General features: G+C 46.4%; 2 protein-coding genes across 19 annotated transcripts in view; one reads left to right on the top strand and one right to left on the bottom strand.

Annotated features, from left to right (window-relative positions):
* The window catches only part of LOC100710178 (reticulon-1-A), a 33,277-nt gene extending 21,074 nt beyond the window's left edge, over positions 1–12,203 (top strand). For 14 of the 15 annotated variants that reach the window (XM_019366690.2, XM_013264364.3, XM_019366693.2 and 11 more), the window contains 6 exons: positions 6,291–6,498; positions 8,576–8,714; positions 9,410–9,479; positions 9,780–9,826; positions 10,033–10,091; positions 10,996–12,203. In XM_019366690.2, the coding sequence (XP_019222235.1) occupies positions 6,291–6,498; positions 8,576–8,714; positions 9,410–9,479; positions 9,780–9,826; positions 10,033–10,091; positions 10,996–11,038 (566 nt within the window). In that variant the 3' untranslated portion in view covers positions 11,039–12,203. Of the gene's footprint in view, positions 1–1,892; positions 2,023–6,290; positions 6,499–8,575; positions 8,715–9,409; positions 9,480–9,779; positions 9,827–10,032; positions 10,092–10,995 lie in introns of those variants that run through there. The other variant, XM_019366699.2, reaches the window with a different exon arrangement.
* A 3,148-nt stretch (positions 12,204–15,351) lies between these two features.
* Positions 15,352–26,065, bottom strand: part of LOC100709102 (echinoderm microtubule-associated protein-like 6) — an 83,355-nt gene continuing 72,641 nt past the window's right edge. For 2 of the 4 annotated variants that reach the window (XM_019367003.2, XM_013264368.3), the window contains 15 exons: positions 25,524–25,602; positions 25,322–25,451; positions 24,016–24,114; positions 23,502–23,522; positions 22,385–22,558; positions 22,086–22,294; positions 21,840–21,997; positions 21,328–21,442; positions 21,045–21,233; positions 20,707–20,879; positions 20,475–20,637; positions 20,130–20,233; positions 19,857–20,010; positions 19,477–19,577; positions 15,352–16,543 (listed from right to left, as the gene is read on the bottom strand). In XM_019367003.2, coding sequence (XP_019222548.1) covers positions 16,519–16,543; positions 19,477–19,577; positions 19,857–20,010; positions 20,130–20,233; positions 20,475–20,637; positions 20,707–20,879; positions 21,045–21,233; positions 21,328–21,442; positions 21,840–21,997; positions 22,086–22,294; positions 22,385–22,558; positions 23,502–23,522; positions 24,016–24,114; positions 25,322–25,451; positions 25,524–25,602 — 1,894 coding nt within the window. In that variant the 3' untranslated portion in view covers positions 15,352–16,518. The remainder of the gene's footprint in view (positions 16,544–19,476; positions 19,578–19,856; positions 20,011–20,129; positions 20,234–20,474; positions 20,638–20,706; positions 20,880–21,044; positions 21,234–21,327; positions 21,443–21,839; positions 21,998–22,085; positions 22,295–22,384; positions 22,559–23,501; positions 23,523–24,015; positions 24,115–25,321; positions 25,452–25,523; positions 25,603–26,065) is intronic. The other 2 variants (XM_019367004.2, XM_003455678.5) reach the window with 1 other exon arrangement.

The following is a 26,065-nucleotide window of genomic DNA, read 5'->3' as shown; positions in this document are numbered from 1 at the left end:
CGAAGCTGAGGAGAAGGCAGCTGTCCAGCTCACAGCACTGACGACAGGCTGCTTTTATTTCTTTTACACGATCACATCAAGTCCTGTTAGCTGTCACGTTTGGCCTTTTTAAAATTTGAGTATACACATTGACCTCTTGTGCATCATCCACTCACACAGAGCAGGGACTGACATGTTTTCACACTCAAAGCAACGTTCAGCTGCTGGATCAGTCGATCAGGTTTATTTATACAGCACAAAATCACAACAACAGTCAACTCGAGTCGCTTTATATTGTACAGTAGACCCTACAGTAATACATACAGAGAAAAACAATCATATGAACCCTATGAGCAAGCACTTTGGCGACAGTGGGAAGGAAAAACTCCCTTATAACAGGAAGAAACCTCCGGCAGAACCAGGCTCAGGGAGGGGCGGGGCGAAACGCACTGTCTCGCCGAAATAAGGCGATTTTCACCAAGTCCATAAAGACAGCTGTAACTTTTGATAGGAGACTCGGCCTCTGCTGTGATTGGTTGGGGTGAGAGAAGGAAGACAGGATAAAGACATGCTGTGGAAGAGAGACAGAGATTAATAACAGATATGATTCGATGCAGAGGTCTATTAACACATAGTGAGTTTATAAACCGCCAGCTCAACCTGCAAACATACAGAATAATTAGCAGAGTTCATAGTGGAGTAAACACCGAGCCTGTTTTGTTCTGATGGCGGGCTGGCGGCTGTTTGAACCCTCGCAGGTATCCACCGCGGTGTGACGACCGGCAGCGATGACGGAGCCTCTCTTACATCGATCAGATTACGGCGCTGAAGAAAACAAAGCATGCGTTGTGATGGATGACAGAAGTGCGATTTGCTGGCAGGTGAACATCGGCACACAGACTGGTTGTAGCAGGTGAACTCGCTCGCTGGTCTGATCGTCTTCCTGCTTTCTCGTCTTACCTGAGGCTCGACGGCGAGCCTGGTCTGCTGGTGGTTTTTCCAGTCTCACTGGTTTTTGAGCGTCTGCAGCAGATCAACCCTGAGGACGAGCGTGCTGTCCCTGTCAGACACATCAGCACCTTTCAGATGCTCAAACTTCCTTTCGTGGTTTATAGAGCAGTTCCCCATCCGCACTGTGTCGCTCAGTCACCTTCGCCATGATTTGAGCTTTCAGCCTTCGGGATGTTTGATCGTCTGACTCTGGAGCTTCGCTCTGTCGGTTTCTCGATGAAAAAAACGCCGTTAAAGCAGCCGCTCTCCTTCAGCACGCCGTCCATCAGTAACGTATGAACAAACGAACTGCAGCTCTCCCTGCATGCACCGGTGCAGGGATTGCTGCTGAACATGAGCAGATTTCATGTACCATCTGTTGGATTCCTCACTTTTCTGTCTTCTTCTGTCCTTCCTGCAGCTGCATTTGTCCTTCTACAGCCTTGTGACACGCTGCCTCCTCCTCTTCCTCCTGTGGCGATCATCCTTGTTAGGAAGCCTGTTTCTCCTTTCACACTGACCTCTGCTTCCTTAGTTTGTCTGAGTCGTGGAGGTTTCATTGTACTGACCTGCAGTCAGCTTCAGACATGTTTTGTTTTTTAATGCCTGCATGACGTGTCGAGTCTTCCTCACTGACCTGCTCCTCACTGCTGGTGAGGATTTCCTCATAAATTTGCTTTTTTCTTTGTATATTTTTGACGTTTTTGTCATGAATTTGGCCCCTCGCCTCTCCTAAACTTGACCCTTTTCCGGTAAATTTGCCCGTTTTTGGCTCGTTTTGATTTTCCTGATTTTGTTCTTCTTTAAATGTGAAAGTTTTTTCCTCACAAATGTAAAACTTTCATATTAAACACGAGTAACTTGACCTCCTGGTCCAGACCCTCGCTGCCTTCACCCGGCAGAGTTGTGTCCCGGGTTTAAAAGCGGACCCGTGCGGGCTCAACCTGTCCCAGCAGGGGTCCGTGAGTGAGACAGAGGCCTAACTGCGCATGCCCGGCCCCCCTCCTCTGTCTCACCTCTCTCAGCGGAGCTTCAAGATGGACGCCAAATGTGGTTAGTGTGGCTCTAATCTTTTGTTTACCGTCTCTCCTGTCTCCATCCGCCCGCTAGCGTCGCGTTTATGGCCGGTTTGCGTTTCCATGAGCACCGAGAGCGGGGCTCCTTTCGAGGCGGAAAAGGCTGTCGTTGAGTCGGGGAGGGCTGGAGGCGCACCGGGCCGCCTGCGGGAGGTCATGCCGGACGGTTTGACAGCTCGTCCCCGCGAGGAGGCGAGCAGCCGGTGGGGACAGACGGAGAGCATCCCGGGCAGAAAAATTAAAACATTTAGGGGGGACGGTATCCGTGTCAGAGAGGGGATTAAAGCAGCGGCCGGGTTTAGCTCGCTGTGATGCGGGTCTATTTTTAGCCAGCCTCCATCGCTCCTAGCACGCCTGCTACCATATGTAGCCAGGCGGACACATTTGGATCCCAGACCCTCCTCCACCTCCTCCCGTCTGTCTCTTCTCATGTTATGTGCTCGGTCCGAGTCTTTACGACCGCACGGTAGCCGGTCCACCGGCCGTCAGCCGGTGGCTAACGGCGTTAGCACCGAGTTAGCACGTTGAGCAGAGAGATAACTAGCTGTCGGCTAACGTAGCATCTGTCAGCCCACATGTAGCCTGTAAACGGGATGGTTCACCGGCAGGAGCCCGCCCGGCCTTTCTCGTGGCTCTGTGTAAATAACGGTGTGTCTCTGAAGGGGTTTGGAAGCCACTCTGACGGGCGTCAGTGAACGCACCATCAGAGCCAGTATAAAAACACTAACAGGGAGTCCTGGTGTGAAGCTCATCACACATATAATCTGCTCTCAGCTTTACATCTTTCATTTTAGGTGTCCAGAACAACATGAATGCAAACGAAATCATTTTATTTTTGATGAAATGTTTCTGCTCTGCGTTTCTTTGAGCACATTTAAAATGAATTGCTCGCCTCTTTCCTCTGACACAGTCTGATTTACTTTGAGTTTGTCCTGCATGTATTAGCACACTTACAGTCTGGTGTATTTACATTAGTTTTTATACTGGTGTCCTTGAACAGGCAGTGTTAATGTTATATAAAAGAAAAATCACCTAAATTATTTTAACTGGACTTTGTAAAGTCAGGTTTAATTTATTTAAACACAGGATTCGCTGTAATCGAAATGTCAGGTCCAAACACAGATGTTAAATGTAAAATAAAACCCAGGAGCGGTCTGACTGTAAACTCAATAGTATAGAGGTTCATGGGCGTTTCAGTATTTATATTTTTGTCATTTTAAGATGTTTTTACACTGCAGTGCCTGAAACTCCAGGTTTGGTGTTTTATTAACAACACAACAGTCTCAGATGAGTTTGGTTTGTTTGCAGTCTGAGTGCAGAGGTTGGACTCGCTCGCGTGTTTCTGTCAGGAGCGTGGAGACCGTAAAACATTTTATGTCATCCCACGAAAAGAAATGAAACGTGCACGGAAACAAACTGCTGTTAGGCTAACAACCCCTGGAACATGTGGCCCGGGGAACCTGAGCGGTGTAGCTAAACAAGTTCATCCAGGCTGGATGGAGAGAACCTGACACCGCGGTGAGCGGCGTGACCACAGCGGCCGTCAGCTGTCTGTGTTAAGCCTTTCTGCTTCAGTGTTTGAAGCATCATTTGGATCTGCAGTGTTGGGTTCGCTGTACTCAGCTGTGCGTCACAGAGTTTGGAAATGTGTTGATGTTGTTTCTACCTCGCGATCAGAGCCTCCCGCTGCGTGCGGGGCTCCTTCAGTGAAATCGCGACTGTTTTAAACGGAGTTCACGTTTAAAACGTTTTCCTTCAGCTGAGAATCTAAAGCTCGCTCAGAGCAGACGCGGATGACGGGATCGGTGAAAACGAGCTCTGAGCATGACCACCTCCGGTCCAGGATTCAGCATCTGTTACCATGGTGATGGAGCTGGGATAGCAGCCATGTGCCGTCCTTTCATAAAGTGTGAATTATTGATTACTGGTTGGACTCAATCGCTGATGTTAGCTCGTAGCTGAAATGTGTTTAAACATTTTTGCTGTTAGTCAATCAAGTTGTTCAAGTTCACATATTCATGGTCAGTATTTATTCTGTATCTGCTGCATATTTTGGTCTTTTGAGAAACTGAAAGTCGGATTAGATGATTTTCATCCTTGTGACGTTTTCTTAACTATAAATGTTCATTGTTGAGCGTTGCATTTAATCATCTGCTGCTTTCAGCTTCTTAAACTTAACTGCTTCTGCTTTTCTTTCACACGTCTGACAGCAAACTGTGATTATCCTTAAACTTTAAAAAGCAGCTAAATGACTGACATTTCACTCTTCTGGAAGAGTTTTTGGATTTTGACTTGTGGCAGCAGGTAAAGCTGAGGCACACCTGAGCGGAGGAACGGGCAGACGTCCGGGGTGTTTTCAGTTTTTCAGATTTGCTTGCTTTCCTCTGATGAAATATAAAATTTCAGATATAATGTTTGAACATTTGATGATATGGATTCATTTTCTGGAGTATTTCGGCCCGTCGTCTCTCACAGCAGCTGTCGTCGTCTCACTCTGAAGGATCCGTTTGCATTTTAAAGCTGCTTTCCTTATCACAGAGCACATTATCTGGTGGCTCTCTGAATGGTGCCGTTTATTCTTTGGCGCTTTGTGGTGCGTTTGAACTCTTCTCCCTGACCTGCTGCAGTGAAACGTCTGCGAGCCTGCAGGAAATGCACCGCTCTTTCACTTCTAATATTGTCCGCTGACCTGCCTGGAATTCCCTGATGAAATATAAGTGTGCTCGAAGGAGGTCATGAGCTCAGCTGTCGCTCAGGAGGCGCTGACTTCCCCGCTCGCCTTCTCAGCGCCCGTCAGAGAGGGGAGGACTTCCTGTCAGTCAGGAACCTGCAGATTTTTAATTTTAGTTTTTTAGTTTCATGATGCTGCTGATTGTGTTCAGCAGTGACAATAAAGCCTGTAAGAGTCTGACGTGAAGCTCAGCAGGGACAGTGCTCTGCACTAAATTCATTTTTATTATTATTACTTTATTTTCAGATTATGTGCAAGGTTTTCTTTCACTCTGCAGTGTGATACCTGCAGCAGGTGTCAGTAGGCCACGCCCCCAAGCGGACGCAAACATAAGCCATGTGCTCAGTAAGCGCAGCTGTTACACTCCACCAGACTCCATTCAGAAAAACAGGAATTTTACATCAGAGTGCACACGAGCGTTTTACTGCTTCTGCCACGACTCGAGTGTTTAAATTCACAGCTGCATGACGTGTTAACACAGGAAACACACAAAGGTAGTGTGCTGTCAGCTCGGCGTGGCTCTGCCTGCACGCTGCAGGAAAACACAGAGCGCCATTTAGATGCACAGGGAGCGTGGGGGCAGAGCTTCAGGAGGAGCGCAGGTGAGACATGCCTTAATGCAGCTCAGCATCAGTATAAACGATGATGTTGTACCCAGACTGAGCGCTGCGCTCTGAGGTTCTCGCTTTGTTTGAAATCTGCATCATTTTTACCACAGACGGCTGAAAATGATCAGGGCGTGTGCTTTCATGTGTCAGGCAGCTGTAACACAGAGCTGATTATTAACAGGCGCCTGGCCCCAACCTCAGCGCTGAGCTGGAGGAGGAGGATGATGATGATGCGTGTCTTCCGTCATCGCTGCTGTAGGCTGCAGGTAAAAATGAATCAAAGTCCCAGAGAGACAGAAAAGAGGGACTCTAAAACCCTGCAGCAGCTGACTCAAACTCTGGATGAGGCCAAGCGTGACCTCTGACCCCGGATGCTCTATGATAAGATGATGTCATGCAGCGTCCATGTGAGGGGGCAGAAAATCTGACTGGTTTCAGCTTCGCCCTGTGGGCACTTTAAAGTCAGACTCTGTTTCCTCCCGCTCGTGTCTGCTGACGGTCTCGTGGTCGCTGATCTCTGATCTGTTCGTCCCGCTTTAACAAAAACAAGGAAAATGATGCAAATCACCAACAAACAGGGAAGAAGAGCTGGAAGCTTGTTGCAGCTGCAGGAGGAAGCAAACAGTTTATCTGGGATTGGATTTGGTTTCAGGTCATGGGCGTCACACACAGCTCAGTTTGATATCGAATAACCAGTAAAACTTTGGCCTCGTAATGTTTGTAGAGTCATAATAATAAAATCGGTGGTCATGATGAATGTGGACATTCACCTTTGGAGCAGGAGCTCTGAGGGGAGATCAGGACAGCATCACCCTGGAGTCACTGTGCAGATCATCAGTTAGAATATCTAATGTCACAAACTGTTTCTTGTCCCGATGACGGTTTTTGCTGCTCTTCCCGCTGCAGTGGTGGATCTCCTCTACTGGCGTGATGTGAAGACCACGGGCGTGGTGTTCGGCGCCGCCCTGCTGCTGCTCCTCTCCCTGACGGTGTGCAGCATCGTGAGCGTGTGCTCCTACATCTGCCTGGCCCTGCTCTCAGTCACAATCTGCTTCAGGATATACAAAGGCATCCTGCAGGCCATCCAGAAGTCAGATGAGGGACACCCATTCAAGTGAGTACCGCCCGTCTGCAGAGTTATCAGAGGTTTGAGTCCGAAAGGTCGGAGTTTATTTTTCCATGTTTTTTTGATAAATGTCTAAAAGTGTCAGACAGTGAGAGTCGTGCATGTCCACGGGAGCTGCTGAGGGGAAATTCAGCTGCTAAAACCATAGTAGGAAAGCTGCAGCACCTCCCTGTAGCTCCTCCCAGCACCTCCCTGTAGCTCCTCCCAGCACCTCCCTGTAGCTCCTCCCAGCACCTCCCTGTAGCTCCTCCCAGCACTTCCCTGTAGCTCCTCCCAGCACCTCCCTGTAGCTCCTCCCAGCACCTCCCTGTAGCTCCTCCCAGCACTTCCCTGTAGCTCCTCCCAGCACCTCCCTGTAGCTCCTCCCAGCACCTCCCTGTAGCTCCTCCCAGCACCTCCCTGTAGCTCCCAGCTCTGCATACATATTGGGCACCAACATAAAACGCCCAAATCCTAAAATACGACACAGTTGGGTGTGAAGGACACACACTGGCCTCTTCAGTTTTAGGGTCAAAGGTCATTAATAAAAACAATCTGTTCTGAGCTGCTGGAAAAACTCGAGCAGTTTCATCGGCACCGAGTTTCCATAAAATCTGTCTCGATGAGACAAAACGAAGCAGATCTTTGATAAAACAAAACAGGAAATATAGGTTTGTTTTAAAACACCAGGAAAATCCTCCTGATGGGATTTAACCAGCAGGAGGAGAAACGGGAGGAGGTTTGAGTGAAGGAGGAGATGAAGGTTCAGCATTCATAGATTGGAGTTGAATGAGTTGGCAGACCGTGCGAGTCCCCGCTCGTCAGATTTCATCAGGAATTTAAACCCAGCCAATCCCGTTAGAGAAATCAACGACCTGATTAATCCTGATTATCAGCCGGAGCTCCGGCTCTCTGCTGCTGCTCCTGTTATCCTGTTAGTCACGCCTCACATCAGATACGCTCCTTTCTCACTGCAGCAGTGAAGGTCAAAGGTCACGCTGAGCTCCTCGTTTCTTTGGTGGTTTGTTCCCTCAGACGGAGAAAAACCTTACGGTGTTTCCTCCTCCTCGCTGCAAACCTCAGGCTGTTTAATGCAGATTAGCATAAACAGAGTCGCATTACGTCTGACTTCCTGCAGATTTCTTCGTTTTTACTCAGAGGAGACGTGATCGTGCAGCAAACGCTCCATCTTTACTAAATCAGCTTCACTGAATATTCACAGCAGACGTGTCTGTACCTAAAAACACGACTTTCTAGATTTTAGCGTTAGCATGTAGCTCACACTGTAGATTTATTAGATTTAAAAACAAATGTTGAAGTTTTAACCGTCAAAGCTGTGAACTTTGCAAAGTTGTGTAAAGCCAGAGAAGTGATGGTGTAACCTGCGTGGAAATGTAACCATACACAGTGTGGATCAGCCGCCAACGGTCACTTCCTGTTACACATGTTTGCTTTCTTCTGCTGCTGCAGTTTTCCAACGTGCGTACACCTCCCAGGATAAACAGTATTTAGTGTTGCTCTGCAGTTTCACCACCGCAGCAGCAGTACTGGTGCCGTCTCTTCCATTAGACATTGAACTGGAGGCTACATCGACACATTGTTAGAGAGGCGAATGAGTTATTTATCGTAACAACGTGAAAACAGCCTGACTGACTTCATCAGTTTGTTCCTGATCAGCGTGTCCAGCGGTTGATCTAGAGTTCGAGCGTACATGATTCATACGACCAGAGAGCGTGACGGTTTTATTGATACAAAGAAAAGTTTTACTGAAGTTGATGATTAGTTTGAATTTTTATAGAAAAATATAACATCCAAGCTCGATATAGAAGAAAAATGTAGAAAAAATATATTGTAAATGTCTTAAATGACACTAAAGTGGTTAAAATGTCGACGCCCCTAATAATGCACACTTTAAGCATTAATAAAGTTTAACGGGGTGAGTCATAAATACACGTTTCATATGAAGGGGAAATGATCTATAGTGGCCAAAACACTTTGGGGCTGACTCACTCTGCCTCTGCTGGACGCTAGAGGAACTGCAGCATATTTTTACAGTGTTGACCTGCTCCTCTGCTGTGCCCCGCAGGCAGTATCTGGACCAGGAGGTGGCGCTGTCTGAAGACATGGTCCACAAGTACAGCGACGTGGTTCTGGCCAAGCTCAACAAGACCATCGGTGAACTGAGACGCCTGTTCCTGGTCGAGGACCTGGTCGACTCCATCAAGGTGAGTTTGAAGGCTCGTGTTTCTCTATAAGTGTCCCGCAGCTCCGCCCACAGCTCCCCCCGCAGGACGCAAGCGCTGCGTCTGTGTGCGCACACGGGCTCGTGCTTTTTGAGGCTGTGTTAATGAGCAGCACCTGCACTGGCTTACTGTGAGTGCAGGTCAACGTTCAGGCGGCTCTGCAGCTGTCGGGGGCTGTCGTCGCCTCGCTGAGCCCCTCCCACCCCCCGGCCTGCTGTCCAAATACAGAGCTGCAGCTCAGCGGGCAGACATGCCGCCGAGATTCCCTTAGAGGGTAAAAAAAAACTGATAGTTTTAATTCCTCCAGGAGCCGCTTCGAGCCTCAGGAATGTCTCACAGGCAGGGTGCATTCTGGGATAACCCCGCTCTTCTTCTGCCTCTGCTCCAACTTCCTGTTATTGTCCTGAGTATTTCCCTCCGCATCAGCAGGTCACTAAATGTCACACGTGTTTCAATGAGCCTGCAGCCTGAGATGGCACACTTTAACTGTGGAAAGCATCCGCTTACATCACAGCTTCACAAACACAGCCACCATGACTCCACCTCTTAACCTTTGACCCTTCAGTGTGTTAAACCACTGTTCTCTGATTCCTGTCACAGTTGAGCTTGATGAACCTGTAGTTTTATTCATGAAGTACTCGAGCCTCCGCTGACTCGTCTCTTCTTCTCTGATTCAGTTCGCCGTGTTGATGTGGATCCTGACCTACGTCGGCGCCTTGTTCAACGGCCTCACTCTTCTTATTCTGGGTGAGTCACAGCAGGGACGATGATGGCACCAGTCTTAGGGTGGAGGTCTCAGTGTGTTCTCTCCCTTTGACTCCATCTGGTGGAGATTTTAGGAACTTAAACTGGTCGATTTTGTCTTTATTCATCACATGACCAAAACGAGATCTTTTGGAGTCAAATCACAGATAAATGTAATGTTCATTGAAACAGGAAGTCCCATTAAGATGAACTGGTTTAAAGCGCAGACACAGTTTGAGGTTTAGATAAAAATACTCGAGTAACACGAACCACACTCAGCCGCCTCCTCTTCTCCTCCTGCAGGTGTGATCGCAGTCTTCAGCTGCCCGATCATCTATGAAAAGCACCAGGTGAGGGCTCATTTTACCCACAATGCACCATTCTGTCTGCAGGTTTGTGAGGGTGTTTGATGCAGCTGAGAAATAAACCACAGCCAGTAAAGACGTTCTCTACTAGTTTTTATTATTTTACTGTGAAATACAGAAAGAATGTCGATGATGGAGGTGCTCGTTCTAGTTTTAAAGTGTGTGTGTGTGTGTGTGTGTGTGTGTTCCAGGCTCAGATCGACCATTACCTGGCTCTGGTCAACAACCAGATCAAAGATGTCGTTGGAAAGTAAGTGAGCAGCAAAACGGCAACTTCCTGTTCTCAAAGCCAACAAAACCACTGTTTTTAAATTAAGTGTCTGCTGTGGTGGAACTCACAGTGGGCCTCGCGGTTCACAGTGGGCCTCGCGGTTCACAGTGGGCCTCGCGGTTCACAGTGGGCCTCGCGGTTCACAGTGGGCCTCGCGGTTCACAGTGGGCCTCGCGGTTCACAGTGGGCCTCGCAGTGGGCTGTACTGTTGTAGACTCTGGTAGTTTCATGTCTAAGAGGAGCTGCAGAGCAGACTGACACAGCTGTGAGGATGAGCCCTCTGAGGAATATCAGCTCACTGTTCATGAGGAATATTGCACTCATCCACTTTCCCATCTCCAGTTTTATTTCTGCTGATGCTGTCGGATCAACGAGACTGATGGTCACATGGTTTCTGCTGAAGGCTCGACTTAAATGTTTTTCTTAACTTTGTCAGATCAAATCCAACAAATACGTCCAGGAATATTTATGATGCAGCAGGGCCTGCTCTTAGTGAGGCTCACGTTAGATTCCCAGCTCCGAGTCTCTCTGTGGGAGTGACTGGAGAACGATGTAATCAGAGTACTCGGACACATCGACTCGCTCCCTCCAAACAGCTCCAAACCCTTTGCTGACTTCCTCCGTGCTGCTAATATCTGAAGTAAAGAGCAAACTCCCCTCAGCTGTAATCTGAATCATGTGATGTCACAGCGTGGTGTCCGACTCACAGCGAGCCTGCAGACGTCAGACTCGTGTTTGCTCTGCGGTTTGAGCGGCCGCTGTGGCGATCAGACTTTTGATCGTAGCCGATTATTTCACGACCAGACGTCTGATTTTAACGTCGACTTTGATGTTTGTGTTTGTGTCTCGTGCTGACGGCTCGTCTGTTCTGATTCGTTCACAGGATCCAGGCGAAGGTGCCCGGGATGAAACGCAAGACAGAGTGATGTAAACAGGAAGTGGGAGTTGGATTCAGGAAGTCCTGAGCCAGATGATTTGATTGAAGGATGGGGGTGTGTGGGTGGGTGAGGGGAGACGGGGTGGATATGAAGGAAGGCTGGAGGAGGAGGGGGAGGGGTTTGGCGTGGACGCAGCCCTTCCAACTGCATTTGTCAAAATAATAAAACATTTTTTTCCAGTTCAGAATTCCTTTTATTATTTTTGTGTTTTCTGGGAAAGTTGCGGCCGTGTGACGACTCCAAGGTCAGCTCGATGATTTTTCGCTTCCCCCTCCCCCGTTTTATTTTATTTTTTTTCTTTTTAAAGTCGAGTTTTGAAATGTTTGTTTCTGCGCTCGAAGAAACTCATTTGAATCTTGAACGAACCCTCGCTCCCTCCACCCGGTGCGCTGTGGGAGGTCGGCTGCTCCTCGGCCGGGTTCGGGGGATCTGTTTTCTGTTTTTGGCTTTAGGTTTTCCAGCTGAAGGGTTCGTCTTCGCGTCGGCTGCGGTCGATGAGCGCGAGCGGCTGGCGGCGCCTCTTTTTTTTTTTGTTGTTGTTGTTGTTTTTTCGGTCTGAATATTCTCGCTGATTTTCGGTGTATTTTTGTGATTTCCTGTCGTGTCCCTGAAGCTTGGAGCTCGTTCCTCGGTACGCCGGTTCCGCCTCGATGTGACGAACAACGGATTCGCGAACGACGTCTTTGACTCCTGATGAGGCAGCGGGGGGAGGGAGGAGGGTTGTACTACCTTTTAAAATCTTCATCGCTTCTGAGTAACTCTAGTTAGAAACATCTAGAAATCTTTGCCGGACGATTTAAACACATTAATTACATAAAAGTCGTTATTTCCACGTCATCGCAGCTGTCTAGTGACAAACTCTGGAAGGAACGTTTACATTCATCACCATCAGAAAATATTTAAAAAGATTTAAAAAAACAAAACAGCCATGGGATTAAAATAACCATTCTGTCTGTGGAGCCGTTATCTTAATAAAGTTGCAACTTGATGTGACTTTTGGGAAACCTTCAAGCATTTGTTTGTTATGCAAGTATAATTGTGAATGATAAACTTCATACTTCAATTGTGACGATAAAAAGCTTCCAGCCGGGAGCCGTGTTTGTGGAATGCATTGTGAGATGTAAACAATTATCAATAAAGCTTCTAGACGAAAGCCCCGCCTCCTCGTCTGTGCGTCACTTCCTGTTGCTTGTGAAATGTGGAAGCCTGTTTGTGCCCAAATAATATGAACAAAGGAAAGTACAAATTAATTTTAAAAAATGTAAGAATTTCCACCAGTTTGATGTCTTGAATCTTAAACTGTAAATGCACACAGGAACATAGAAACTACAATATTTTTAAGTTTTGGTAATGACTTTCAATGATGAGCTGGATCAAATTAGACTTTAGAAATGTTTTAAATCATGATTAGAAATGATCATTTAAAATTAATCCATATTTTATATTTAAAAATATTCTGCAAGTTTAATCTTTAATATTCATTCAGTCATTTGAAAGGAAATTGTTATAATTATAACATTAAATATGTAGTAAAATTAAATGATTGTTATAATTTGCTGGATTACATTTAAGTTCAAATTAAATATTCAAATGAAAAGAAACTGACAAACTTATGATTCTGACTCGAAATCATCAACATTAACATGAACGTGGCAGAAATGAGCTTCCATAGGTGTTTTCTGCAGGTGAGGCTGAAGCTGCTCGCGTCCTCCAACAGTTTCAGGTTTGATGACTAAATGATCGATAAACTGTTTAAAGTCGTACATTTTACATTTGAAGGCTTTTTTGATTTTCTTGGTTGCATAAAATCATGTCCCGGATGATTCCCGTCTTTGTGGAAGAACGACTCCTGTGACGGTGATGATGATGAAGACACTCTCTGAAGTCTGTTTCTGGGACTGACCTGAGATGAACTCTTAAAAGCACGTATGTGGTTTAGTCTAATTAAAACACTACTCAGACCAGTCTGTGTGAAAGTGCTGATAAAGAAAGTTTGTGCACTTGAACAGGCTGATTTATCACCACCTGAGACCAGGTGTGAATCCAGACGGCTCGGTTTTCTTATCTGGACCACGTGAGGAAAGAAACTTTGAACTCTTCGCAGCTTTAATCTGGATCAGATCAGGTTAAACATTCCTGTCTGTTTTCCCACTCGAGTCTCTGACGTCAGGGCTGATGAAGGATCTGTGGATGTAAACCTGCACCATCCCCTCACCACTTTTACCCTCCATGTTTTTATTATCATGACTTCCTTATCAATCATTCACAACTTCTATTCCTTATAACTGATCTGTTACTAATACCTATCAATCCTGTATGTCTGTCATCCCCATTAATTACCTAAAATAAACTGGTGACCTGTCCAGGTGTACAGCACCTCCCACCCTGAGACAGCTGCGATAGGCTCCACCCTTCATGACTGCCCATGACATTTACATGGGGAGTGGATCCGTGATTCATAAGAGATCACAATAATGGACGATGATAAGAAATAACTGAACGCAGGGAGGGTTCGGGAACAGTATTTTATCAGGATGTCATGTTTCTGTTAGAGCCTCTTTCCCAAACATCAGCCGGTTTAATGCTCTCATGTCTTCAACAGCTTAAGTAAATTATGCTGCACAGTTTTCTCATCAGTGAAAGAATGTTTGCTGCATCACTTTGTCTTCCATTGTATCTGAAACAAGTTCATCTTTGGGCTCTTTGCCTTAAACATAACTAAGCTTTCACACAGTGGTCAGTGAATTCAACTTTGAGGGTCAATGCTGTGTGTGTGTGTGTGTGTGTGTGGACAAACGAGTCAGCAGTCGGTCGGTTTCTCACAGGTTTTTTTTCGTTCATGGTTACACACACAGACTCTTTGACACGTTTCACGACAGTTACACGTTAATAATCCGACACACAGACTCGTCCACGCTCCGGCAGAGAAACATGAACACATCTCCACAAATATCTTGTCGTGCGTGTTGGTACGATCACGAAGCTTTGGATGTTTCACGTGTTTAAAACAAAAAGCAGCAGCAAAGCAAAAAGCTTCTTCTTTTTTTAAATGTCCATTTTTGGATGAACATTCTCAGTGTAGCACCAGACAGAGTACAAAAAAGAAAACACGAGTTCAATTATGGATTAAAAATAAATAAATCGAGCATATGAACCTCGTCCAAAAGGAACAAACACAGGTAGAAAGATCCGGAAAGGCACTTAAGTGTGACGATGTCCAACCACAGATGCAGTGAAGGCGCTGACATGAAACGTGACCGTGAGACTTTTTGTTTTTTCAGACAAACTTCACAAAGTTTCTGTAAATATGAAACTGCATTCGATTATTTTTTATTATAAAGCAGTTGAACGTTTCTGTTTTCTGCATAAAGAAATCTTAGTTTGACCAGAACGCCCGCTCGAATCGGCTCATTTCAATAACACGTAATCAGATGCTGATTTCATCAAAATCAAACAGAAACCAGAGCAATGTACCAGGATGACCTTTGACCCCTCCTGTAGTGATTTCATTTTGTTTCTCGTACTTTTTATTTTGCTTCATGTCGTTTTCTTCTTTGCAGCGTGTGAAATATTTTTATCTGAGTTTCAGGTAAATGTTAGAACTAAGGCTACGTTCACACTGCAGGTCTTAATGCTCAATTCTGATTTTTTGATCAAATCCGATTTTTTTGTCTGCTTGTTCACACTACAAATAAAATGCGACAGCAAACGCGCTCTAGTGTGAACGCTCAAAGCGGCCCGCATGCACAAAAGAAGACGTCACACACAACGCGCTCTGTTTAGACCCAGAGCAACAGTATTGTTTGACTGATGGCCCTTAATATAAAGACTTCAGACTTTACGTTTCCCAATTTTTGCTTTAAGTTATTCTGTTATTTACATAATAATGTAAATAACCTAATAATTATCCTTATTGCTGTTTTAGAGGAGCGGTGCTTCAAAGGATAGTCGCAGATTTCTGTCAGAATCTGCAGATTATACAGTACAAATAAAATGTTCATGTTGTCTTCCCAACAGTTTCACTGACATCTACACTGGATGGCCAGGAAGCGTTCGCGATGTCTTCTCCGGCGCTGATAATTGGCGTCTGTCTTGTGTCAGTGACGTAAAAGATGGATTTAATGCGACATGACCGTTCAAACAGCAGTCGCTTTCTAAAACATCGGATATGAATCGGATTCAGTACCACATACGAAAGTGACCCAGATCGGATTTGAAAATATCGGATTTGTGCCGTTCACACTGTCAGACCATGATCGGATATGGGCCGCATAGGGTCAAAAAAATCGGATTTGATGCGCTTTCGCCTGCAGTGTGAACGTAGCCTAAATGTTTCATTTATAAATCTAAAACTTGATTATGTGAATATTTGTTTTGGGCTTTTTGTGTGTTGCACTTTGCTTTTTTACTTTGCATAGGTTGGTCCCTCCTCATTGGACTGTTTTATTTTTGTATAAACAAAGAGTTTTGTGTTTTACTTGAAGATAAAAATGAATCCACCTCAAAGAAAAGAAAACAGCGATGTAATAAATCAGTTTTTATATTTTTTAGTTCAGTCTTTTAGTTTAGTCATTTCTTTTTCTTTTAATTTAATGACATTTTTATTTCATTTGCTGTGCCGTTTGTCTTTGAGTTTATTCCTCCTAATTTAACTTTAACGTCTCTTTTTATAGTTTCTGTTTTCTTTGTTTTCTTTGTGTGAATTTTATCGTAAATGACTTATTGCCAAAAATAACCCCTGAATGTAATCGAGTATCTTCAGGTTACTGTTTGCCTCTGAAGATGTTAGAGAAATAGTTATTCCTGTTGGACACTTGTGGGCCTCCGTACATTCGTTTGAAGCTGTTTTAATTCCCTTCAGCGCGGCTCAGTTAGAGCTGCCGTAAACTCTGATTTCTGCTCAGTTTTGTGGAAGCAGCAGCTTTGAGCCGACTGGAATGTCTTACATGTTCAAACTTAATTCATCTCCACCACAGTGACGACCCAACGCAAGGCCTTATGGGTAACAGCAGGTGGCAGAAACCGTCCAACAAAGTCATCCTGTGGATTTTGGTCAGATACCAGCTGATGGAGCCTCTGAGTCATGTGATCCATCAGGAAGGTTCCCACTGAGCCCTGCAGGGGGCGCACTGACGTGCAAATCTGAGCGTGTGGTTGACCAAAGTGAGGGCGGGATTGTCGTTTGATTGGTTTACAGCCGTCCGCTCCCTCACTTTATGAACCTGTTCGCACAAATTTTAATGTTTTTTTTTCGCCATGTGACCAAAAAAGAAAACGACAAACATGTAAACATCAGCTGATAGAGTCCCCGGGTTCTCCCGAGGCTTTGTGTTCATGTCCATGCATCCGTCCGTCGTGGAGGGTTTGCCGCAGTCTGGCCCGCGTGGCGTGGGAGGCTTAGGCTGGTTGTGGGTTCGACTCCCTCTGGATCCACTTGTGGTCTGTTTAAGGCGGTTTGGATCCAATGTTTACAGACATTTCCACACAAACACACTGAAACACACAAACAGGCATCGACACAGCTTAAAGTCATTAAAGGAACTTTGTGTTTTCAACTTCTGCAGAGTGTAACAAAGACTTTGTCCACCAGGGGGCAGCGTTGCCCCTGCGACCGCTGTGCTTTAACTTCCTTTTAGTCCCAGTTTCCTCAGCAAGCTAAACACAAAGGCTGTGTCCCAATCCAGCGACCGCACGCTCCGGAGTATGCATCGCATTTTGAGACCTATTACGTCACAGCGATGCGACGACGGCTGTCCCAATCCGAAGTGTACTCCAAATGCGCTGTCGATTTCCCCAAATTTCAAGCGTCGTGGTCCCATATATCCCACAATTCATAGCGCGGTGGTGGTTTGCCGAAAAATACGGCAGACGCTGAAGCGGAGCGGCCGAAGAGTAAACTCTTAAGAGTAAGTACTGAATATGATGTCACTTATTTATGTGCGAATGTTTAATAATGAACAACATTAAAACATTACTGTTGGCCACATGTCGGCAAAGTTATGTGACATTAGTGATGTTTGTACTTTCAGCGGTAACTTGGTTTTAAAGCCTCTACTTCTAAATATATATATAGTCGACCTTAATCTTACAGAGAATGTGATGATTTTATGGATAATTAAAGTCAGTCATATATCCACAAACACAACAAGCTGAAAGTCAGTGATGCTGCTCGGTTTGCAGTCCTGAATATGACGGCACAAGCAGGATTCACTGCACTGTTAATGTTAGCTATGTTATATTGCTGCCTCTGTTCGGTGGTGTCGAGCCAAACGGACTTTAACGTGTGTTTGAACGAGCTGACGGTTCACTCGTTAAGCTGAAAGAAAGATGCTTTAATCACAGGAGTCACACGTGTCCACTGGACCATCTGGGAACTCTTCTTGTTTAGCACTCGTAATAACACAAACACTAAATCCTCCTTCTCTTGTGCTGTTTTGTAGCAGTGTGTACACCTGAGACTGTCACCTGTCTGTCTGTCCTGCACTCTCTCTCTGTTTCTTTCTCTCTGATTGTGGAATAAAAGTATGAACATGTATTTATAAGTTACACTTGTGTTTGAATCCTGCAGCTTATCACACATTTGATTTCCATGTGTGACAACTGCAAGTGTCCAGAGTGAGGACAGACTGAGGGACCCACTGCTGCACATCATCTGTGAGGCTTTGCACCCCTGATGATCCACCAGGACAAACTCAGCAGTGTGTGAGGAAGAGGAGGAGGAAGAACCAGCAGCAGCTGACAGATGGAGAGAATAGACAGACTGTTCCTGTTTGTGAAGGACTGCTAGGAAAGTTTAACATAACTAATTGTCTGTCCTGAATCAGTCTTATTAGGTAATGGTCAGATAATTTGATCATTCCAGTGTTTTCAGTGTGGGAGAAAGTACTCAGGGCCTTCAAGTTACACACTATGAAAGGCAGCAACAAGTTTAATATTCAGAAACCTAAAGTATGTATCAGCAGCAGAATGGAGCTAAAAATAAATGTTTGTTTCAGTTCTATGAAGCTTTGAGTATTTTGGATTAGTAGCACTGCTGTGTTTGTTGCATCATATTGCTGTAATTGTTTATATGCTTTATATATTCTGAGCTAAGTTGATCTATAGTGTTACATCATATTCTATAAGGATGTTATGTGTTTGTAGACTTTCTGCCCAGTTTGACCCATTTAGTAGAAGTCAGCCTGTTTAAGGCTCTGATATCTATTCTGTATGACTTAAAGCAGTTATGACATGCTCTGATTTTCTCACCCAATAAAGGAATATTTCATATATCAGTCTGCTCTTCATTCTATCAGAAACAGTTATCACAGCTCGTACATTTTCTTTTTACACATATATGTAAGCATTGAGCCAAATTTAGTAATGCCAACATATTGAAAGAACAATGTTTGTCTCTTATATATGATACATCTGTATATACACTGTCAGAGATACTTGTCTTTGAGTGAAGATTTAAGGTGATAGGAAATATAAATAACTGCTACTTGCATCTTTGACCCAGAGTTCAAGCTCATATACTGTATATATATATATAATCTGACAATACATATAATATTGTCCATATTATATTAACATTACCACAGTGAGATGACTTTAGTCTCATGAACAACATTAGCTAATTGTTATTTACTAACTAATCTTGAAATGACTGTTCAGTACAGAAATGAAGAACAACTATCATGTTTTACAGTCCTGTGGTCTCAACTAATCAAAGTGATGTCATGACAAAAATGAATGACCAACAAAACATTTTTCTCCTTCATTTCTGTCACACAAAGCTGTATGAAACATTTCTCGCGGTTAGTATCATGGTTGCTAGGCAACCTGAGCAGCACGACGAAGGCTAGACCGTCCCATTTCACAAGCCTCGCACTTCCGCACTTCTCGTACTTATAGTACGCACCGTACGTAGTACGCGTAGTGTGCGTACTCCAAAGCGTGCGGTCGCTGGATTGGGACACAGTCAAAGTTCTAACTGGTTAAAAAAAGGTCGATGGGCTTGTTGCGCCACCTTGTGGTGCAGATCGGTATAACGCAAATGTAAAGCCCGCCCCTTTTTTAACTTTAGCTTAAATCTCTTCAACATGAACAGAAGTGTTGGATATAAGTCATAACTTTGTTAATTTTAGACGATGTTTTAACAGCGAGCACGTTGAATTACATTTACAGGCTCACAGCAACAGAAAAAGGTGGAAAACAGGTGAGATTGTCATTTTGTAACTGCTGTACGAATCTGTTTATCCCAGAGGTGTTTGACTTCTAAACCATCAATAAAGACACACTGTGTGTCAAAGACTCTGTGAAAACGAAGGTTCATGTGCCCGTCGCAGCATCTTGTCTTTATAGTCAGAGAGAATAAAAACGGTTTTGTTGGTCTAATCTCTCCTGGAGTGCATGGTTGTGTTATTGATCGGTGATCGGGTTACCTGCAGTCGTCTCCTCCTGTGCTGATCACGTATTTGTCGTCGTGGGAGAAGCGGACGTTGGTCACATGAGGCGAGTGGCCGAGGTAGCGCTTGTGTTTGGCCTGCAGACAGAAACGAAGCAAACGTGCGTCCATTTAATCGTCTTAATCCTGGATACAAAGAATAAACTGAACCTGAGCCTGCAAACACCCTCAGCTGCAGATGTAAGTTTGAGATCCTCAGAGATCAAAAGATCAAAAGTTTAACTTCAAACTTGTGACTTTGTTTCTTTCCATTAGTTCTCATGAAGCCCTCGACTCCCCGACTCCTTCATTTATTTGCTTTCCTACCTCCGAACAACTAATACTGAATAAATGAGACGTGGCGAGCCACAAACTCACAAACTTCTCTGAGCAGGGGAAGTTGAACAGTTTGACCAATCCGAAGTCGTCGCCGGTGACGATGTTCAAGCCGCCGTGAGACACACACGCACAGTTCACATCGGCTTTGTCGGCGTTTCGAGGCCAAATGCCCAAAACTTCGTCTCCCAGGATGCTGAAAAAGAGACGACAGACAGAGCGAGTCGGCGCCGCGGCTCGTTGTCAGTTTAGCTCCGGGGTCGAGCGGGCGACCATGAGCCCTGCAGCCAAACACTGAGTGTATTTGTGCATTACCTGGTCCACGTCGCCCAGGTGATTCTGTCAATGGCGATTGGGTCGCTCACCAGCTTTCCAGAAGGAACCTCGAACACCTGCCGCTTATAAGCTCCCGTGGACACCTGCAGGTGAGATTGTGATGCAGGCGTCAGCAGAACGACTCTGTGTGTGTGTGTGTGTGTGTGTGTGTGTGTGTGTGTGTGTGTGTGTGTGCGCTCTGTAGCTGGACTGGAGGACTGCCTGGGGTTTTTGTAAGGTGTGTGTGTTTACATGTAGAGCAGTTTCTCGTGTATCACAGCACCTGGTGACTGTGGGAAGGAAGAGCCCCGTCTAACAGGAAGAGACCTCCAGCTGTGGGTGTACCTGTACGTAGCAGCTGTCAGCAGAGAAGTCGAGCTGCAGGACGAAGGCGGGGATGTCGCTGCAGTAAACCAGCCGGTTCAGCGTCGGTCCTGCGCTCACGTCGTACACGTCCACCGTGTTCTCCACGGAGCCGACCGCCAACAACCGCCGGTCTGGACTGAAGCTGCGCACAGAGTTCAGTCAAACAAACATCCAGCGCTTTCATTCTTCGCTCCCGCTCTCGCTCTCTTACCGGATGTCCTGGACGGTGGCGCTGCGGTCTCGCTTCTTCGCCCACATCTTCAGCGAGTTGGAGAGGAGGAGGAGGAACTCGCCGTTCTTCATCCCCACCGCCAGCATCTCTCCGTCTGCACTGTAGCTGACGCAGCGAGCCGCGTGGCCGACGCACACTTTGTTCAGCAGTTTCTAACCAGAGAGAGAAGATTTCTTTAACCATCCCTCGCTGCACCACATCATGCAAACCTGCAGCAGCGCCTGCTGTTTCTAGCCCTCCTCCACCCCAGCATCCAGCACCTACGTCCTAAAGACTCAGAGCCTGGACTCCAATCACTGACATGTGTATGAATGCACCTTGTCGGCGAGGTCCCACAGGCGGATGGTGGAGTCGTCGCTGGCTGTGATGCAGAGATCTTTGGCCGGATGAGCGCCCAGACCCCAGATTCCCCCCCGAGCGTGACTGTCCAGCAGCAGGTTGGACGCCGCGTTCTTCTCCCCGACCTCGATGATCTCACTGTCTTTCGTCCCCACCAGGATCTTACCCTGAGGAAGACGAGAGGCCAAGGCGATGAGGAAGACGGATGGGTGATGGTGGAGGAGGAGGAGCGGGAAATGAAGAAGAATATCGAGGTCTCACCTTGCCTCTGCAGACCGACCGGACGCACTCCACCTGCTGCCCGGTCTCCAGCTGGAAGGCTCGGCATCGTTTCATCTCCTGATCCCAGAGCTTCACCGCTCCGCCCTCCTTCGTCCTGACGCACAAACACACAATTTTTATTTTCCAGTTTTTCCACAAAGGAGAAAACAGAAGCTGAACAACCAGAAACAGCATGAAAGAGGAGGGTGGGTTGCAAAGGAGCTTGCAGACTGAAACAGCTTAAACAGAGGACCACGAATGAGACCATCACACTGAGATCAGCTGATCTGCTCGAGGTCAGCGAACGTTTCTGTGGCGACGTCCGTCCACAGAGAATTGGCAGTTTCAGGAAGTAGAAAACTTCCAAACTCATGTTTGGTCTCGTTTTCGTGACATCAGATATGAAAACATCCTTTTAAAAAAATCTGTATCATGAAGATGGAAAACATTTAATAACAAAGAGGGAGCGGTCCTCGATGCTCTGCAGGTGAAGCGGTCGGCGTGTGACTCACGGCCTCTCCTTCCCGCCAGTGACGATGAGTCCGTCTCTCAGGGTGGTGTACATGGTGAAGACCGGCCCGGTGTGAGCCTTCGCCACCACCCGGAGCAGGTAGTGATCTCGCCACACGTACACGTCCCCGTTAATGGCCCCCGTGAACGTCAAGTTATTCTGCAAACGTGAACACAGACACCGTCACCTTACGTGCTCCGACTGAACAGCCCTGCTGAGGGGCCCCGGGGCGAAGCGGCGAACTCACCGCACCGAAGGCGACAGACAGCATCGTCTGCATCCTGCCGTCCTCCAGCGTCCCCACCACGCCCTTCTTGTACATCAGCGCGCCGCCGGCCAGCGTCCAGAACTTCACGTGTTTGATTCCCACTGACACGAACTGAGAGTCCGAGTCCGGCCGAAACTCCACCACGAAGATCCGGTCCGGGTGTCCGGCTTTCCCGCACACTCGAGATCCTGTAGAGGTGACACGCTGTGGTTACCGCGGTTACTGCCACAACAGAGGGAAGCGAATCAAACCACGCTGAAAGTTTCCGAGTCTCTGACCTTCCTGCCAGCGCCACACCGTGATGGTGTGTTCAGGGTCCACTCCGACGGACAGCAGCAGCTTTCCCGTGGCGCTGAAGTTCACGTAGCCGACGCCTTTGCTGTGCGGACAGCGGAGGATGGACAGCGTCTGCTTGCCCATGGCGTCCCACACGTGGATCGAGGGGGTCGTTCCTGCGTGGAGACGGAGCGAGTTTTATCGCCGTTACAGCCACAGGCAGCGTCAGCACAACCACAGAGGGATAAACTACGACAGCGACACAGAGGGGTCGGTGCAGCCGACAGACACCCTGAAAACCAGACGCAATTTCACCGCCACGTTAAAGCGGTCACGCCCGATTTATTGAATCCTGCTCGCATCAAGCGTTCGAGTCAGGAAACCACGATGGCACGATAAGAGTTTGTGTTGGGTACTCGAGTACTTTAACTACTCGTTAAACAAATCGAATGAGTTCAGTTTGAGACGAGCGTCAAACATGCAGCAGAAACATCATATTGATCGATCATCGAGGCGATCGATAAGGATTCGTCCTTCCAGGAAAATCCAACAAACATCAGCTCGTCAGAAATGATTCACTTCAATCATTTATGTCATAATGTGATGAAACTATCCTGTATTTGTTGATACAAAGTTACCCAGAAACAAATATTTATGAGTTAAATGTGTGCAAAATACTAAAAACAATGATTAAGAATATAAAATAATATAAAAATGTATTTTTATATATAAATAATAAGTGTTAATGTTAATGCACTACTGGAAAAAGTTGAATTTTTAAGAGCTCTTTTAATTTTTGATTTAAGAAGTTTGATTACAAAATGTGTGACAACTTTTTTAACAGAATTTTTGTATAACATATGGATACATTTTACATTTTTAATGAAATTTCTGAACATTTATAAGAAAAATATTTTTATAAATGTTAAAATTTTGTTGGAAAAAAATGAATAAAAATGCGAAATTATTTTTTATAAATTGTTTTTTGCATGTTTTTATGAGTAAAAACCAAACAGACATGTTAATATTAAAGAAACAATATTTTATATTCTGGTCGGGCGTTCCGGGTTTCAGGGCGTTTGCTGTGATGGGGAGGCGTGCGGGTCGTTTGTAGTTTACCTGGGAGTTCACCGCCGTCACCTGAGGTGTTGTGAGAGCGATGGTGACAAATGAGGCCGGCCAAAAACACACACACACAAAAACAACAACATGAAAACCTGCAGTGAGTCACAGCCACACAGAAAAAAACGTTTCATTCATCCTGCGTCTGCGCGGAGCTTCGGCTGCTCTACGGTTCGATACCAAAACAACAAACTCTTGGATGTGAAGCTCTGCTTGTGTTTCCTGTTACAACTGGCTGAATTAACCTCATTTCCTGTATTTTAAACGCAGACCTCGGGGGGAAACTGTCGCGATGTGCCGCCTCACGCTCGCTCTGACAGCTGCAATGAGGCGTTTCCGCCCTGACGGTGAGTCGGTCAGTTTCTACCGTGTCAGTAGAAATAAAGCAAAGCAGGCGGGTTAAACAGGAAGCAAGGAGAGAAAGCGGGACTTCTCTTTAGTACAGTTAGTGGAGGAACACATGGCCATGCACCGACAGCGACACGCCACACACACAAACACCGAAGCGTACCGATCTGCCCGGTGGCGATGATGTTTTTGAATTTGGGGTGCTGGTTGACGGTCAGACACAGGATGTCGTCCGTGTGCTCCAGGTAGAAGCTCTGAGTTCCTGCAAAGACACGTAAACAGACACGTTTTACCTGCAAGGCACCAAATAAACTCCAGTTCTGGCTGAAATTCAGTCGTGACACACTCGTGGTGTTTGTAGGGCTGCAAACGCACACATGCAGGTGACCTAACGACACAGGAGCGCCGGCCCCCGTTTTTAAGGTGCTTTTTTGGATCCAGAGCAGACGTCCAAACATTGAAGGCACAGAGGAAAAACTCAGGACGGCAACATTCAGGCAGCTGGCAGAAATCTGTGGCTCTCTGACGACTGCACTGAGTTTTTTCTGTTATTGAAAGAGTGTAAGTGGTCATAGAAGCGTGCGACACCCCGACCACTTTCCATCCAAGCTGATTGCACAGCTCACCTGAGCTGGATGGTTCCTGGTCTCCACGTCTGCAGTTAAACTGTCATCCTGCAGCATCTGTGTCCTGATTTATGGACACGTTTCAGATCTGAATGTAAGCTGTTAATGTGCATTTCTGTGCAGTAACAAATGTGCAATTTTGTCTGTTTCCTCTCAGTTAATCGCCGGATTGTCACAAACAGACTGCATGAAATTGCCAACTTGAGCCCATTTAGCTGACAGCAGACATGTTTTCGCTGTTTCATCACCGTCTTAATGCACAAAGTTTGAAGACCAGCCGGCCTCCATCTGCGAAGCAAAGACATCACAAGTTCACCGAACTCGGCCACAATCACTCTGTGCTGCAGCTTCCATCCGCCTCAGTGTGGCTGCAGCATAAAACACGAACTGACCAATCACAGCCGAACAGCTGTGTGAGGTAAGAGGCGTGTTTTTGTGGATGAGATCCGGTGGAGTGCAACATCTCTGCTTCCTGTGTGAGAGCAGGTAGACACAACCTGAACACATGTAGGTGTTTCCACAGGTGTGCATGAAGCTGAAGTCTGCTCGGCAGAAACTGTTTACCTGGTGAAACCTTTTCACAAACATTAAAACTCCTTTTGAATATTAAATGTTACATAACTGACATCATGTTTCTGTGTAGGAGATAGAAGCGGCACATTCAGAGGTCCAGAGATGCACCTGTGCACCTGCACCTGTGCATTTCTGATGACAGAGACTTTAACATCTTTCGGACACCAACGCCTGCCCGGACTGTTCGTGCGAGGGTCGCTGCTGAAACAACCTCACATTAGAAGCACTCATCGTCCACGGCACGTCACTCAGGTGTGTTGTTTGTGTTACCGGTGCTCAGGCTGTGCACGATGGCGGTGGCGGCAGTGTGGTACACAATCTCGGTGCCGTCGTTGAGGTAGTGCAGGTTGTTACGACAATCGAAGCCCCGAAAACCAAAGACGTGGTCCAGGATCAGGTCCTGGAGAGGGAGGAGGCGGACGGTGAATGCAGGGACAGACGGACAGATGGACAGACGGACGGACAGACTCACCTCGACCAGCCGCTTCTTCTTGGACACGTTGTTTTTCTGGAGTTTCTCGGGCTGCGGCGCCGCTCGGCTCACTGGCGGCCTGGAGGATCGATCAGCGTGTCAATGAATCGAAAAACATTCATTTCCATGTTAAAGGACGAGAGACACACAGGTGGAGCACAGACACGGAGACAGACGTGAACTACACATCAGGGGGGTAAACAGCTGATCCGGCGGTGTGCTGGTGCTCCGCCCTCTTTCTGTGAACTCAGACTGGCAGAGATTTGGGTTAAAGCAGCCGGTTCTGCTTCTGACGAATGAAATCACTCAGATTTGTCAAAGCTGCAGCGTCACGGTGCTCTTTGTTGTGACGGGTCTGTTAGCCACTAGAGGAAAGAGGCGGATTTTAATGCAACCTTTCACTAAATTTAACCGGGAGCGCCGACCTGCCGAAGCACCTGAAACCTACAGGAGGAAGGTTCTGGTACTAGTTGGAGTAATACGTTTAGTAACTGTTGCAGTAATTGTGGGATTTTGTGGTGAGTGAACCAGGTTCACTGCAC

The sequence above is a fragment of the Oreochromis niloticus genome, linkage group LG13 (assembly GCF_001858045.2).
Source record: "Oreochromis niloticus isolate F11D_XX linkage group LG13, O_niloticus_UMD_NMBU, whole genome shotgun sequence".
Classification (NCBI taxonomy): Eukaryota; Metazoa; Chordata; class Actinopteri; order Cichliformes; family Cichlidae; genus Oreochromis; species Oreochromis niloticus.
The sequence above is the reverse complement of the archived record's forward strand: the minus strand, read 5'-3'. Positions and strand labels throughout refer to the sequence as shown.